This window comes from Rhynchophorus ferrugineus, unplaced genomic scaffold (genome assembly GCF_030347505.1).
Source record: "Rhynchophorus ferrugineus isolate W39M unplaced genomic scaffold, kcgeb_rfMv2 rfM6, whole genome shotgun sequence".
Taxonomy (NCBI): Eukaryota; Metazoa; Arthropoda; class Insecta; order Coleoptera; family Curculionidae; genus Rhynchophorus; species Rhynchophorus ferrugineus.
This window is the reverse complement of record NW_027472585.1, coordinates 8091342-8106901: the sequence shown is the minus strand read 5'-3', so window position 1 is coordinate 8106901 and position 15560 is coordinate 8091342. Positions and strand designations below refer to the sequence as shown.

At 32.3% G+C, this 15560-nt stretch overlaps 3 protein-coding genes across 5 annotated transcripts; 1 reads left to right on the top strand and 2 right to left on the bottom strand.

Annotated features, from left to right (window-relative positions):
- Positions 1-555: 555 nt before the first annotated feature.
- Positions 556-5414, bottom strand: LOC143198616 (tRNA dimethylallyltransferase). Of its 3 annotated transcripts, none has more exons than XM_076407952.1 (7): positions 5280-5414; positions 2356-2505; positions 1915-2294; positions 1720-1858; positions 1552-1667; positions 1284-1494; positions 556-1119 (listed from the first exon to the last, which is right to left on the bottom strand). In XM_076407952.1, the coding sequence occupies exons 2-7, from the start codon at positions 2485-2487 to the stop codon at positions 826-828; spliced, it is 1272 nt and encodes a 423-aa protein (XP_076264067.1). In that variant the 5' UTR covers positions 2488-2505; positions 5280-5414; the 3' UTR covers positions 556-825. The 3 variants fall into 3 exon arrangements, with proteins under 3 accessions (XP_076264067.1, XP_076264066.1, XP_076264068.1); XM_076407951.1 differs by lacking the exon at positions 5280-5414 and adding an exon at positions 2596-2732; XM_076407953.1 differs by lacking the exon at positions 5280-5414 and having other exon boundaries at positions 2360-2501.
- On the top strand, positions 3135-9199 carry HBS1 (translation elongation factor EF-1alpha (GTPase) HBS1). The gene is made up of 9 exons (XM_076407949.1): positions 3135-3368; positions 3429-3773; positions 5345-5593; positions 5862-6169; positions 6227-6459; positions 7943-8115; positions 8176-8243; positions 8309-8614; positions 8829-9199. Exons 1-9 carry the CDS (start codon positions 3326-3328, stop codon positions 9084-9086), a joined length of 1983 nt encoding a protein of 660 aa, XP_076264064.1. The 5' UTR covers positions 3135-3325; the 3' UTR covers positions 9087-9199.
- A 1486-nt stretch (positions 9200-10685) lies between these two features.
- LOC143198614 (pyruvate dehydrogenase phosphatase regulatory subunit, mitochondrial) lies at positions 10686-15545 on the bottom strand. The gene is made up of 16 exons (XM_076407948.1): positions 15354-15545; positions 15137-15304; positions 14871-15083; positions 14652-14815; positions 14362-14598; positions 13625-13735; positions 13399-13568; positions 13158-13344; positions 12817-12981; positions 12603-12760; positions 12403-12551; positions 12059-12350; positions 11456-11635; positions 11184-11384; positions 11025-11131; positions 10686-10969 (listed from the first exon to the last, which is right to left on the bottom strand). Exons 1-16 carry the CDS (start codon positions 15404-15406, stop codon positions 10834-10836), a joined length of 2691 nt encoding a protein of 896 aa, XP_076264063.1. The 5' UTR covers positions 15407-15545; the 3' UTR covers positions 10686-10833.
- Between the last annotated feature and the right edge of the window lie 15 nt (positions 15546-15560).

The window sequence follows — 15560 nt, the reverse complement described above, 5'->3', positions numbered from 1 at the left end:
ATCTGAATTACATCAAATGGAAAATATGGATTAATCAATAAATAAACACAATCTTTCAATGCAATGCCAAGAGAAGAATTTCGTGTGTGTTGATGTCACTCAACAAATAGTAAATATGCTTGATCACATAGTCATTCATCCAAAAATGTGGCCCGTCAGAAGTAGCCCTAAAGATGACTTTTGGATTAAAATGTATGTTGCTTAATCGTGTAACTCGCCATTGTGATTTGACACCAGTGACTAAATATTAAACAAATAAGTTAAGTAGGCGTTGCTAAAACAACATTAACAATTATGAAAAAAAATTTTAATGCTAAACTCATATAGAAACATGTCATTTTCAATCAACAGTGATTTCTCTTAATTATTTCGCAACTATTAATAGTTTGAGCCAATCAGGACATTTTTCCCGACACAGTACAATCATTCCAAGCACTCCACTGTTTCCAAAATTATATACGTACTCTCATGCACAAAAGCCAAAAATGTAAGTAAACAAACTTAATTTTTCACTGAAACTCTGGTTCCTTCTAAAAACACATATAATAAAAAGTATTACTGATTCTACATTTATTCATATTTTTTTCTACAATGTTAAGAAAAATATACAAATTTTATTTCCTATCGATGTTCTATAACTTTTTTCCATCTTTTGCTATCATTAATTTAATGCCATTCCTGCTATATATCATAGTGTTTCTCCAGGACCATAAACAATTTTTATCTGTACACCTGGAAAAGCACTATAACTTAACATCATATTTGCTTGCAATATCAAGATTTACTGTTCTCAATCTTTTTCATTTTTATAAATTCGTGTCATTATTAGGATACAGATTGTTCCTTCAACATGCTCTTTTTGTTTTTAATTTTCTTATGTCTATTAGAATTCAGATGAACCTGCCATTGTTTATCACCAACAAAAACTCTATTACAGACCTCACAAGTAAATGTGTCATCTGTAGCATTCGACACTGAAATTACATCACCCTTTGGTAAAGGTTGAATGTCACAAGGATCACCAGTTATAAAACTATTTACTATTTTAACAGCTGGTTCACTAACATCACTATTCCAGTTTGAAACATCAGATGTATCAAGACCAAAAATGGGAGGAACCTGAAATAAAACATTTTAATGTATATACTATTATTTGTCCTGTTAGTGTTCCTGCAATTATAAGATATTTGAGCTATATAATTTTTAATGACTTAATAGCAATTCAATATTCATTATTTACCAGCAAAAATAATTTACTATTAGGCAATTAATTTTAAGCATACCTCTCTATCTGTACGTCCTAAAAATCTGTTTACAGTCCATTTTATTTGTTTCCTAGCATATCTTCTTGTGACAAGTTTTAATCTATCTACTGATTCTCTGAGTATTTTCTGCCCAGTCTCTGATGCTTTTTCATCTTCAGTTAGAATTAAATAATCATGAAATTCTTTAAAACCGATAGATTGAAAAATTCCTTTAGTATAGTCTGCAGTCCTAAAAACAGAATATAAAAATAGTAATAATTGTATTATACAATGTATATATTAGTACCTATTTTGTTTTATTCTTTGCTCATTGTATAACTTATGAAAATAAGATAATTCATCTAATAAACCTTGACTGATCATATTGTCTACTCTATCATTTAAACGTTTATTTAAAATATCCTACACAAAATAATCTATTAAATATGGCAACCACAAATTATTCTACTTATACCTGGTCACATCTCATCCACAAAATGCATGCATTATTATATCTCAAGCCTCCACCAGATTTAGATCCTCCTTTTGTTGACTGCTGTTCATCTATAATATCACTATGTCTTCTTCCTTTACTATAATATACCTCTAACGATCTAAATATGAAAAAAACATTTTAAACATCAAATAGAATATTAAAATGTGCAAGTACCTAATTATTTTTCTCTTATTGCTAGGATGTAACCTTCTCGCCATAGTAGTGTCAACAGTAGCCAACTTCTGATGAAGTTCCTCACTACTCAACTCGTAGTAATTAAGTGGCAATAATAAAACATTTTTCTCTACTTTTTCATTTATATCATGAACCAATATTTTCCACAATAAGGATTCTATATAATAATTTGTACCACCGACAATTATGGGTAATTTGTTATTAGTAAGCAAATTTTCTATAATTGGTATTGCTTTATTCCTATATTCCAATACAGTAAATTTTTCATGAGGTTCTAAGATATCAATCATATGGTGTGGTGCTATTAACTGTTCTTCTTTAGTTGCTTTTGCAGATGCAATATCTAACTGTCTATAGATCTAAAATTAATTAAAATGTATTATTAAAGCATTAAAAATCTCATAAATTTATTAATAAAACCTGCATTGAGTCAGCACCTATTATCTCTCCACCAAACTTTTTGGCCAACTCTAATGACAACTTAGTTTTACCGGTACCTGTTGACCCCAATATCACAATTAAAGGTAAATTTTTAGTCATTTTAAGGCCCATACATTAATTCTTTATAACCTACAACATAAACGCATTAGATTTAGTATATGCAGGTTTTACTAATCATTTGGTATAAAGATTATTTTAATATCCATTTTATAAACATACTTATCTCCGTATAAATTATGTTGAAAACATAGAATAAGTTAGGGAAAAATGTTTATTATAAAAAAATATCTAAATGAACTAATATCGCCAGATTAAGAATTATATGATCGAAATATATCGATAATGGTAAAGTGCACGTATATCGATTTTTGAGACAATGTTTTATACAACCAGTTTTACATTAGTATTTTAAAAAATATTGTTACATCGATTTCGATATTTTTAAAAATTATCGATAGATGGATTTTAAAAAATATATCGATATTTTTTTACAATATATATTGATATATTTAAAAATCATTACAATTAAGTAACTAACAACAGATACAAAATTAAGTACCAATTTAAAAGGTTTATTAAAAATAATAAAATCGTTTTTATAATTTTTAAGAAATATAATGAATTTCTTTGAAAAATATCGGCTTACCAAAAAATCGATATATCAGTAAAAAAAATATCGGATAAAAATGAGTTTATATCGATTTTTTTCGGCATCTCTAACTAGAATAAATGACGTTAACATAAATAAATGTTAAAGCTATGACGCATTGACAGTACAAATTGGGCAACGTTCGTCAGACGACGTTAGTGTATTTACACTAAATATTTATAGCTTTCTTTCACCTAAAGTATGTTTTAAAAGGTTGGGCTTACACCAAAGTGAGCTTACAAAATATATACATACATATCTGTAGGTATATATTTTGTTCTATATAATTACAAGTGTATCATGGCTCGACATAGGGATATCAGAAATATGGATTATGAGGATGGTAAGTGTACCTATATATTAGTGATTATTTGTATAATACTTATTTTATACTCAATTTTAGAATATGATGGTTATGATGATGTTTACGGGCACTCTGTAGATGACGATTATTATATATCTCCCAGCAACAGGCAATTTATATATAACAGAGAATCGTCTCGAGATTCGAGATTTGAACATACCGAGGATAACATTGAAGAAGCAGATGAAATTGATGAATTGACAGATACAGATAAAGCAAAACTATTATCTTGTATTGATCAAATTAATGACAACCTTGGTCATACTGCTATTCCAAGAAATGATCTGATAGATTTAATAATGAAATTTAATTTCAATACAGAGTTAGTATTGAATGCTATATTAGAAGATCCAAAATACAACAAACTGGGCACATTGCAAAAAGGTAAATATATTAGTTTTTAAACTTAAGATCTATCTAACATAAAATTTTGTTTCATGTGCGGTTTTCGTAAATTCTTTTAATTTGTAAGGTAAGGAGAATAGACAATACCTTGGTAAAACATGTTCGACTCCCAATGTTGCTTTAAAGTGGCCCAAAAATGTTAAAAGTATTGGTAGTTCTATTCAAAATAATACCCAGAATAATGGCTTCATAATCCCTAAATTATTTCTTCAGAACTCTTCTGAATCAAATAACAGAACTAGTTTTAATATTCCAAATATTTTCACATCTAAAGAAGAAAAAACTATCAACAACAAACTTATAATTCCTAAATTAGATAGAACTCATCAATATAATAATGTCTTGAACAGCCAACCTAATGAATACAGCTCATTATCAGATCTTGTTAACAATCATTTAAAAAATATTTTACCAAATAATATAGAAAAAAATAAGGACAACAGTCTATCAAAAAAATTCAAAGAGATGCGATTGGATGATTCTAAACAAATTAACTATCTTAATGGTAATACAGAAAAATATTCACAAGTCGATTTATCAAATGCTTTGAATATGTCTAATAGTTTGCCAAACGTGAAAAAAACTCATACAAACAAGCCTGAAAAGTTTGAAATTCCTTTTATCGATTGTGAGATTAGAAATGATAATGTTTTGACACCAGAAATTGAAATTCTTCCATGTAAATTAGATACAAGAGAGCTGAATATTATAAAAGACAATAATTATAAAAAGGCTTCAAAATTTGGAAGTGTTATGTGCAGTACATATAAGCATCCAAAACTCATTATAAAATCTCGCAAAAACAATAAACGTGTAATAAATATATTCACGTTTGATACTATGTCACCAGATGACTATATTATTTTTCATTTAAAGAAGTAAATTATTTGGAAGCGCCCTTTGGTTAAAAAAGTGTAGGCATATAGTTCTGTTAAAATTTTACAAAATATATCATTGATTTTTAGTGATTTTTCTTATTTCCATAATTTAAATTCTCTATTCTTTCAGATTAATGTTATTTATTTCATTTTGATTTATTATCATTCTTATCCATTTTATGTTTGACGGAATGTTTTAAATTTATTTTCCAAATAAATAACGTAAGAAAAGAAAGAGATCTAATGATGTTTTTCGTGTTATTTTGACTTATCTATTACTCTACGCAACACTTGTAGTAGGTTGTACGTTTTTGAAAATACTTTTGGTGAAAGTGAACATGTATATAGGCCGTACATATAAGTGTATTTTTCATATTTATAATTATGAAACCCTTTTCTGTTAATTTACATTATATGAGAAATTAATCTAAAATATGTTAAAACATTTTTGGAAAAAATATAGGAGATTTCATAATCTTGTCGAACCTGATGTTAAGGTAGTTCAATTTATGTACTTTTAAATTTTTTCTTTTAACTTTATGTTTTTTAAATTATGATCATTGATGTAAAATATATTCCTTAAAAGTATATTGTCATTTTTTCTTACCTTCTATTTTCAAACCTTACACCTTATATTATAGGCATTTCTTATGTATTTTTAATCTAAAATAGGTACATTTCTTGCTCCTATCGTTATTGAGCCCCAGGCAGCTCGAAACAAAGTGGTGGCTTCAACAGCAACCAATATTGTCAAGGGCTTTAATGTACCTCAAAAAGAGACTGAGATATCACAGAGATCAATAGACACTATACATAAAGACCGACTCGATGGGACATCCAGGTCACAAAGCCCAGCAGCTAGAGGAAACAGCCCGAATTCTGGACGGGGAACACCCTTGAACGACGTAGATGAAACAAAAGGTGATATCACTAATCAATATTGACGGAGTCATCAACAACATTACATATACGTTTTGGTTCTCCTGGAATATGATTATTTTTAATAATCACGTTATTTTGTGCAATTTTGTGAGATTTGATAACATCTATTTATTTTCTTATCTCTTATTTGTATATATTTTGATCGGTCACAAAATAGTTTGATACGCTTTGATAAAGCCCGTCTTTGTTGACAGTTAAAATTTAGTTTTCATAATGGAATGGTTGACGAACATGTTTATTTTATTAGCGAATCGCAAGGAATCGAAAGTGAACCCCGAAGCTCAATATGAAAAGGAAAGAGGCGACTGCAAAGATCAGCTCTATATGGTCGTAATCGGACATGTGGATGCGGGTAAAAGCACATTGATGGGTCGCTTACTTTGTGATCTGGGCCAAGTGAATAAAAAGATTATGCACAAGTATGAACAGGAAAGCAAGAAACTTGGAAAGCAAAGCTTCATGTACGCCTGGGTTTTGGACGAAACCGGAGAAGAGAGAAATAGAGGAATTACGATGGATGTCGGTCGATATCAGTTTGAAACTAAGACGAAAAACGTAACGCTTGCTTGATTCGAATAATAGAAACATCATTTATTTGCGTACTTATTGTAGGTAACTCTATTAGATGCTCCGGGTCATAAAGACTTCATACCAAATATGATATCCGGAGCGGGTCAAGCAGATGTGGGTCTCTTGGTCGTTGATGCTACAAGAGGGGAGTTTGAAACAGGCTTTGATTTGGGCGGTCAGACTCGTGAACACGCTCTCTTGGTTAGGTCGCTAGGCGTAAGCCAACTGGCTGTGGCTATTAACAAATTGGACACTGTATCGTGGTCTAAGCAAAGGTAAGTTCAATTTTTTTTATGCTATATACTTCGTATCATGGCTTACAATAAACTCGAATTGAAACGCAGTGAAATAAACTATTAACGGAATTATTATTTCATTATATGTGGAATATAATATCGTAAATTAGTTGTCTCGAATTTTTCTGCATACTTTCACGGACAGTGCTAATATTCTCGGCTTTTTTGGCGTTTTTTTAATACATTTACATTTAGATTGTGATTGATATCAGTACCTGGATAATAAACAGGTATAACACAGTAGAATAACTCGTAACAGGTCAATTGAAAAGTCCGGCCTGACACATAGATGGCGCTACTAACCCTCATAAGATGTGTGTATAAATTTGACAGCTGTCGGATCATTAGTTCGTGAGTTATAGCATTTTGAGTGAAGCAACTTTTGTTATTGTGCAGATGCTAAGTCATATGCTAAGTTTAGACGTGGTGAAATCAGCACCGAAGACGGTGAACACGTGGACACCCAAAAGAGGTTGTTGCTGACGAAAACATTTAAAAAATCACAAAATGATTTTTAATGACCGTAAATTGAAAATGAATGAAATAGCAGACACTCTAAAGATATTAACTGAACGTGTACATTATATCATTCACGAATATTTGGTACGAGAAACCTCTGTACAATGCCGCGCGAGCTCATCTTTGACCAAAAACAACGACAAGTTGATGATTCGGAGCAGTATTTGAAGACGATCAAGCGTAATAAACCCGAGTTTTTGCGTCGATGTGACAATGGATGTAATATGGCTCCATCATTTCACTCCGAAGTCCAATCGACAATCATCCGAGTGGACTACACACGATGAATCCATTCCAAAGCGTGGGAAAATGCAACAGTCCGCTGACAAGGTTATGGCGTCTATATTTTGGGATGAGCATGGAATAATTTATCACTGACTACCTTGAAAAAGGAAGGACCATCAACAGCGACTATCGTCGAAAAACAGCCGCATTTGAAGAAATAGAAAGTGCTGCTTCACCAAGATAATGCACCGTGTCAGAAGTCAGTGAAAACGCTGGCAATCCATGAATTGGGCTTCGAATTGCTTCCTCATCCACCGTATTCTCCAGATCTGGCCCCCCAGTGACTATTTCCTGTTCTCAGATCTCAAAAGAATGCTCGCTGGGAAGAAATTTTCGTCGAATGAAGAGGTGATCGCCGAAACTGTATTTTGAAGCAAAGGACAAATCGTACTACAAAAATGGTATCGAAGAGTTGGAGGATGGCTATAATCAGTGTATCACTCTTGAAGGGAATTATGTTGAATAAAAAGATCTAATTTTGTCAAAAAAGAGTGTTTTACTATGGTAGGCCGGGGACTTTTCAATTGACTTGTTATATAAAAATATCACATTCAATTTGAAGAAAAAACACAACAAATTTACTTTACATAAAATTATGTAACCGCAAACTCAATACGTCATTTCAAACTTAGTAACAATAAATCACCGTACTTTCCAGATTCGACGAGATTGTCCAGAAATTAAAAACGTTCCTAAAACAAGCGGGATTCAAAGAGAATGACGTCACTTTTGTACCTTGCAGTGGTTTAACCGGTCAAAATCTAGTCAAAGCTCCGACCGAAAATGAACTCTTGGAATGGTACAAGGGACATTGCTTGTTGGAGGTGATAGGTCTGTTTAATTGTCGAGTTTATTTCATGAAATAATTAACGTATTGTTCTATTCTTAAAGATAAATTCAGGGCACCTATCAGGCCAGTCGTCAAACCTTTTAGATTCTCCATCAATGATGTTTTTAAAGTAAGTTTTTTTTAATTTATGTTAAATCGTTATTAACATATCTAATGGCAATAATATTTATTTAGGGAACTGGATCAGGATTCTGTGTGGCTGGCCGTGTCGAAACAGGCGTCTTGAATGTTGGAGATAAAATACTCGTATATCCTAATAAGGATCAGGCTGTTGTCAAGTCTTTGGCTATAGAAGAAAGTTCGCGCGTGGTTGTGTTTGCAGGCGATCAAGCTATTGTCACGCTGTCTGGCATAGAAATGCAAAACGTCTCGATCGGGAATATTCTATGCGATCCCCTCAATCCCGTTCAGGTTTCAAATAAATTCGAAGCCAGAATCGTTATATTTAATGTAACAGTACCGATTACTAAAGGATACTCTGTAAGTGTCATGGGACGTAAAAAATATAGGGTGGGTCGTGATAAACTTCGCTTTTCAAATGTTAAAATCAAAAGATACATGTTATACATTTTTATTAATTCTTAAAATCTAAATAAGCATTGATAATTATATTTACGATCTACCTTGTATAATAAATAGTTAACAATCCACGTCGTTATCAGTTAACACTAGTAAGTTTATTTTCCTCGTGTAGGTTGTTCTGCACCATCAATCTTTGGTTGAACCCGCAGTTATAAGTAAACTTACGTCACAGTTGAATAAGAGCACGGGTGAAGTACAGAAGAAACATCCTCGGTTTCTAGGAAAAAATTCAAGTGCCATTGTGGAAATCACCGTGTCCAAGCCGATTGCGTTGGAAGTATACTGCGAATGCAAAGAACTAGGCAGAATTACTTTGAGAGTAGCAGGAGTAACTATTGCTGCTGGACTTATCACACGAATTATAAACTAGATATTATATATTATGTATGTCCTATAGTAATTTAATATAAAGATAATAATGTTATGTTCTGTTTATTTATTAATATATTCTTTATTACCAATAAATATTGATGGAAAAATTAATTTTATGTTTTCATTTTTTGTTATGGCAATATTTCAAATCTTCGATAATCTGCTTTTGTAAGATAATAAATTTTATTTTACAATTAAATCGCACAGGGGGACAGAATTTTTGATATCAATAACATACTATAAATGATGAGTCATTTATAACAATAAATGTTATAGGTATTCCCAGATATATTATTCATAGTTAGCAAGAATATAGAAATCAACTCAAAGTTCTGATGAAATTAGAGACCAGGTTGTGCAATAAGTAGGCAAAGTACCAATTATTCATAGTATAACTAAAAATTTGATACCATTGTAATATAATGACTTGCATAAGAATATATTTAAACATTATAGTGCAAATAGGAAGAACTAAAACGATTTTCTATATTATTGTATTATGTGTATCACTTTGTTCTACCGTCATAATTCTGTATCTAAACAAAAACTCTTTGACACCAAAGCTAGTTTGTTTTCAGAAATAGTTAGCATCAGTTGTGTGAGAAGCAATCAATATGTTACTCGTCCCGTACCTTTATGTTAATAAAATAATATACAATCATTACTGGATGACCTAGGTGGCAGGAAAAAAAAACATCTGCTAACATATCTTATACCATAGCTGTAATCAATTAATTAAATTATGAATTATTATAGACAGTTTAGTTGCCAAATCTAGTTTAGTATGATCGTTGGCTCTTACCACACTTTTAATATTTTCAAGCCCTTCAGGGAACAACAAAAGTGGACCTATAAAGTGAGGTATCGTTGGAATAAGTGTATTGATATCGATAGAGATAATACTAAAAAATAAGGCCTATAAATCCGTTTCCGGAAATTTTATTTCACTTTAGCGAACTTATCAGACATTCTTTTATATTATGTGGTTTGTCATATTGAAAAAATACCGTCATTATCTTTCTCAAGCAATACTCATTATCATATCTCCATTATCTATAATCTCTAATCTATAATCTAATCTTATAATAATGTTTTTTTTAATTTATGTTAAATCGTTATTAACATATCTAATGGCAATAATATTTATTTAGGGAACTGGATCAGGATTCTGTGTGGCTGGCCGTGTCGAAACAGGCGTCTTGAATGTTGGAGATAAAATACTCGTATATCCTAACAAGGATCAGGCTGTTGTCAAGTCTGTGGCTATAGAAGAAAGTTCGCGCGTAGTTGTGTTTGCAGGCGATCAAGCTATCGTCACGCTGTCTGGCATAGAAATGCAAAACGTCTCGATCGGGAATATTCTATGCGATCCCGTCAATCCCGTTCAGGTTTCTCAGTCGATAGGCTTAATGCCGAGAGTCATAGTTTGGAGCTCACGCTAGGCAGTAGGTCTAATTCAGATGAACACTAGTTGGTAAAAAGGAGACCCCAAAATATAACAAATAAATGATTATCCGAAGAGCTAGTAAAACATAAAAATGAGAATAATCAACGTGATTTTTTTATATTACTATTAATATAAAACATCAAAACACTATTTCCAAGTAAAGAAAATATATTTTTCATAAATGTACAAATTCACAACAGTAAAAACCACAATAAACACAACGTCTACATTAAAACGGCAACTATTTGATGGACTTCGTTACATTTAGAGGAAAATACGGGCGATAAATATGACCTAATCAAATGGACTTAACAACTTGGTTTATATCGCTCCTTTCGTCGCTTTTGCCTCTTGTAGCTCTATAAACATCTCTTTCGATATCAGGATACTTCGTTGGTAGAATTGGTGAGTGTAGATTTGCTTTGGCATGATATCTATTTTAAAAAGTTTATATTAAATACAACCATTAATCGTGGTGATATGACTTACTTTATACCAGCAATATCAACTTCAAAATCTCCACTAGTAATAAAATCGTTAGAAACCTTTTGCTTTTGTCCATCGGCATCAATATTTTCGACAAAACCTAAGCAAACCTGCAAAATATTAGTTAGAAACAAGATTAATTGTAAAAAAATTAACAGTTGCCTGTTTTTTGAAAGTAAATCCGTAGCCGGTGGTAGTACACATGCCTACTTGTTTACCATCTCTGTATATAGGTTCACCACCCCATGGCCACAGGTCAGTTTCCATATCATGGTCATCTAGAATCAGTTGAATATACATTCTTTTCACGCCCTCTTCTCGTTGTTTTATCAAGGCATCCCTTCCGATAAAATCAACGGTTTTCTGTGAAAAAGTTTCAATTATTATGAATAATTCGATGCACCTTAGAGAAACATTGCTAAAAATATTCTTACATCAAATTTAACTCGCCAAACTCGTCCGCATTCAAGGGGTGTCGTAGTGGTATCTAAATCTTGACCCCAAAAGGCATAGAATTTCTCTACCCTTAACGCTCTGGTGGCGTAGTAGCCGGCATGCTTAATTCCATATTTCTCACCAGCATTAATCAAACTAGAGTAAACATGTAGGGCAAACTAAAATGGGAGAGGTGTATATGAAATATAACAGTATGAACTGCTTTCATTAACAAACAATGAACAATTGCTTTGCGGATTGATGCCAGGTTGATTATAGCTTGTATTGTTAGTTTTGTACTAGTCTTCCTCTTCAAATCCCATTCAATGAAACGTTAAAAATCAACAAAAAAACTAATAAAATACCAACTAACCTCTTCCTTCTCTTTGTATTGTTTTACCTTAGCTTATTTTTAGTTTTAAGACAAGTTTCATTGAAGCTCAGTCTTCAATGGACAAATATTATTCCTTGTTCTGAAGATACAATTTGAGAAACGTCAAATACCATCAATCAATCAACGCAACTCCAATTCGGAAGTCAACCAATTCAAAATTTGTTACTGTGCTAGTCTCAAGCCTAACATTAACGAGCAATATCATTACCTCATTAGGTATATAGAGAACATAGCCCAGTTCTCCAGTATGAGTTAAATTCATGGTTCTAATTCCATTCGCCAATCCGATATCTAACATTTTATAGGTGAAAAAGGGAAAACTTTTGGGATTCAGATCGGTATCGGTCAGTTCGGAAAGTAAAGTCCTGGTAAAGGGACCCATAATGCATAAAGCTGTGAACATACTAGTCACGTCTGAAATTGCTACCGATGGAGGGAGATGTTTCTGAAGCCAAACCTTGCACCTTGTCTGTTGAATTGTGGGAGCTATCATCATATAACTAGAAATATCATTCAAGTAAAATGACTGTTTAAAATTGTTTCGAAACTTACTGATTTTCAGATAATCTCGCTAAAGAACAGTCGTTTTCATAACCGCCACGATGGTTTTGCATACCGGTATGGATTATACTACCAACAGGAACATCTACATCATTTGAACACACATATTGTAGAGCATCAACTACTTCGTGGCCCTTGGACTAAAAAGTATAATATGAGAAAACGATATCCGTGAAATTGTAATATCATACCCAAAGATCAATTTTAGTAAATGAGGAATAATCGCTAATTCCAACTCCCTCTCGGCATGCTGCATATTCTCTGGCGGCAAAATCAAACCATGGTGGTTTACCAAATGTTTTCGTATAAGCTATTCTGTAAGGTGTTGACCAATCGAACGCCTCTTGTTCTAACAAAATAGGGTAACTAAATATCAAGCAACGCTTTGAAGAAATTTCACTTTACCTTCCATGTGTTCAGGGTCAAACCAGGTGGGTCTTTCGTAGCCCATTACTTGACCAAAAACGGCACCAGCTTCACGTAGCTTAGGATAAACAGGCGACATTCGGAGATTCCTTCCTGTTTGAAACTCATCAAAAGGATAATTCATGCCATAATGTAAACCAGGAACTATATAAACAATAATGAGTAGTTCGTGTATTAGTAAATTAACTTTACAAATATATTTAGATTTTCAAAAAAACTATGTATAAATTTTTTTTAACTCTAAAAAGCTCCTCAAATTATTAATAATTAGAAACAATAGTCATCAGTTATTATTTATGTAAATTTATAGGAAATAATACCTTCAAGTACTCTGTCCCTTAAAAACTTTCTATTATTATGCAGTCCCAAAAATCTCGATACCTCTAACTCATACATATCAAAATCAGTCTCTCCGTTAATAATTAATTCCGCTGTTGCTTTTCCTACGCCTCCTGCGGCTGCAATTCCTACGGTCTTCATACCTGCTGCTATAAGATAATTTCTGACCTATAATGGAAGCAATACGATAAAATGAACAAAGTTGACTTTTAGCACAATTACCTCTGGCGCTTCTCCAACAATCCATTTACAATCGGGACTAAAAGCCTCTGGGCCGTTACATAATCTATCCAAAACAGCAGTGCCTAATGTCGGCACTCTATGGAGCAGTTGTTCTAAAAGAACATGAAAATGATCCCAGTCTTCCGGAAGTTGCCGTTCAGCAACACTCGCTAAAATTACAGCCAGGGTTATTGGAATGAAAATGTTAGAACTTGTTTCTCCATACATGGAATTTTTCCATCTTCAAATGCAGGCTTGGCGATAGGCTCAAAACCACCAGCTAACAATCTTCCATTATTTTCTCGAAAATAAATGTGGCCATCTTGATCTCTTACAACTAATAATGAGACGCGATTAGTTTTAGCTATACACTCTCAAGTTAAACATAAATACACAACAGCTTGAGCTACAGATAAAATTTAACAAATAAGCATATGTTCACCACTGAAATTCGATCCTAACAAAACTTTTTGATATATCTATTTGATAGACTAGAAATCTTTGAATGTATCAACCTAAGTCGTTTTATAAAAAAAATTATTGGAAATAAATTATTAGAAGTCAAAATAACTATACCTACTGTGAAGAAAAGAAAATGAAAGGAAGAAAAGTCGCTCATTTGTTAACTGAGAGGTATCTAATATCAAAGTAAAATCATCAGTATCTCTATTGCATATATTTTTATGTTTTTTGTTTTGACATTTGCTGTCTTATTTGTCAAAGCTGCTGCAAATAACTTTTCACAATTGTCATTTGTATTAACCTGTAGTAATGCATTTTCACTAGTAAAATTTCAATTTTATAAAATGACTCAAGTTTGGTGTTCATAGGATATTGAACTATGACATATAAAAACAGAACAAAAAAAAAGTTAACACTAGAAACTAGTTTTCGCATAAGTGAAACATGAAGTAAAATAAAATGTGAAAAAATAATAAAAGAGCTACATATTTGTACCCACACCTGGTGTTAATGGATCCAAGCCGGGTATAGGTTTGGTATGTAAATAATAATGTTCTACTGCATGTAGAGGTACTTTAACATATGGTTCAGATAGTTGACCAATGCCTCTAGCCCAGAAGCCTCCACAGTTTACAAAATATTCACAAACAACAGGGCCCAAACTTGTATCAACTCCAGATATTTTGCCTCCACTTTGAGTAACTTTTTGTAAAGTGCAGTTCTCTATTATTTTGACTCCTAAAATGTTGTATTATAATTATAAATATTCATATATTTTTGTGATCACCCACCCAACTTTTTTGCTTCACTCACTAATGACAGGCAAGTTAAATAAGGATCACCAACCCCATCACCTGGTATCCACAGACCTCCTATTAAATCATCTGTGTTCAGCAGGGGACATTTATCTTTACACTGTGTAGGAGTTAATAATTCACAGTCTATTTTCCATGCTCTGACAATAAAATAAAAATGAGTGAAGAAAATTTTAAAATGTTGTTTGCAATTACTCTGACTGTGCTTTCATTCTACGAAAAACAGTTAATCGATCTCTAGTTCTTGCTACATTTAAACTACCACATTGTTTCCATCCAGTTGCTAATCCTTGACTCTCTAGTTCTTTGTATAATCCAACACTAAATTTGGTAAGAGTTACTTGGGAGAGACTTGGCTTAAAAACACCAATCAAACCTGATGAGTGCCATGTTGTTCCACCACCAACTCTGCAAATTAAATATCATACAGTGTGTTACATAGATAGTGAAAATTAAGTCACCTATTTTGTTCAATCAGTACTGTATGAGGGCCCCATCCTAGCTTAGCCAAATGATAAGCAACTGATGCCCCCATAACCCCTCCACCGCATATAACAACCCTTGCATGACTAGGTGGTGGAATAAGTTCAATATTATCAACATCAGTTTCAGGAGTTGTTGATATTGCTCTAAAAATTAGCAGTTATTATTTTATACAACAAAATAATTAATTATTACCTTTTTATATAGTTGGAAAATCTCACTGACTGCTTTTTGTATCGAAGTAACATCGTGCACTAGAATTTTTAAAAAAGTTATTTTAACATCTAGTTTCTTCTTACATTATTTACATCTTTTAATTTTTATTTTGACATTAATAATAAAGTAAGGTTACTCGCGTATAAGAAGTTGCCTAAGCGTACAATCAAATCTGAGCTTGCTTTA

Bases quoted from the DNA above. Each gene is read 5' to 3' on its own strand.
- LOC143198616 (XM_076407952.1), bottom strand. From the start codon at position 2,487: ATGGGCCTTAAAATGACTAAAAATTTACCTTTAATTGTGATATTGGGG. The intron at 1,859-1,914 runs GTACTTGCACAT...TTTCATATTTAG, and splicing joins AATAAGAGAAAAATAATTAG to ATCGTTAGAGGTATATTATA. The intron at 1,668-1,719 runs GTATAAGTAGAA...TATTTTGTGTAG, and splicing joins TGTGGATGAGATGTGACCAG to GATATTTTAAATAAACGTTT.
- HBS1 (XM_076407949.1), top strand. From the start codon at position 3,326: ATGGCTCGACATAGGGATATCAGAAATATGGATTATGAGGATG. The intron at 5,594-5,861 runs GTGATATCACTA...TTATTTTATTAG, and splicing joins CGACGTAGATGAAACAAAAG to CGAATCGCAAGGAATCGAAA. The intron at 8,615-8,828 runs GTAAGTGTCATG...TTCCTCGTGTAG, and splicing joins CGATTACTAAAGGATACTCT to GTTGTTCTGCACCATCAATC.
- LOC143198614 (XM_076407948.1), bottom strand. From the start codon at position 15,406: ATGTTACTTCGATACAAAAAGCAGTCAGTGAGATTTTCCAACTATATA. The intron at 15,084-15,136 runs GTGACTTAATTT...TTTAATTTGCAG, and splicing joins GTACTGATTGAACAAAATAG to AGTTGGTGGTGGAACAACAT. The intron at 11,132-11,183 runs GCAACTGTTAAT...AATATTTTGCAG, and splicing joins GATTTACTTTCAAAAAACAG to GTTTGCTTAGGTTTTGTCGA.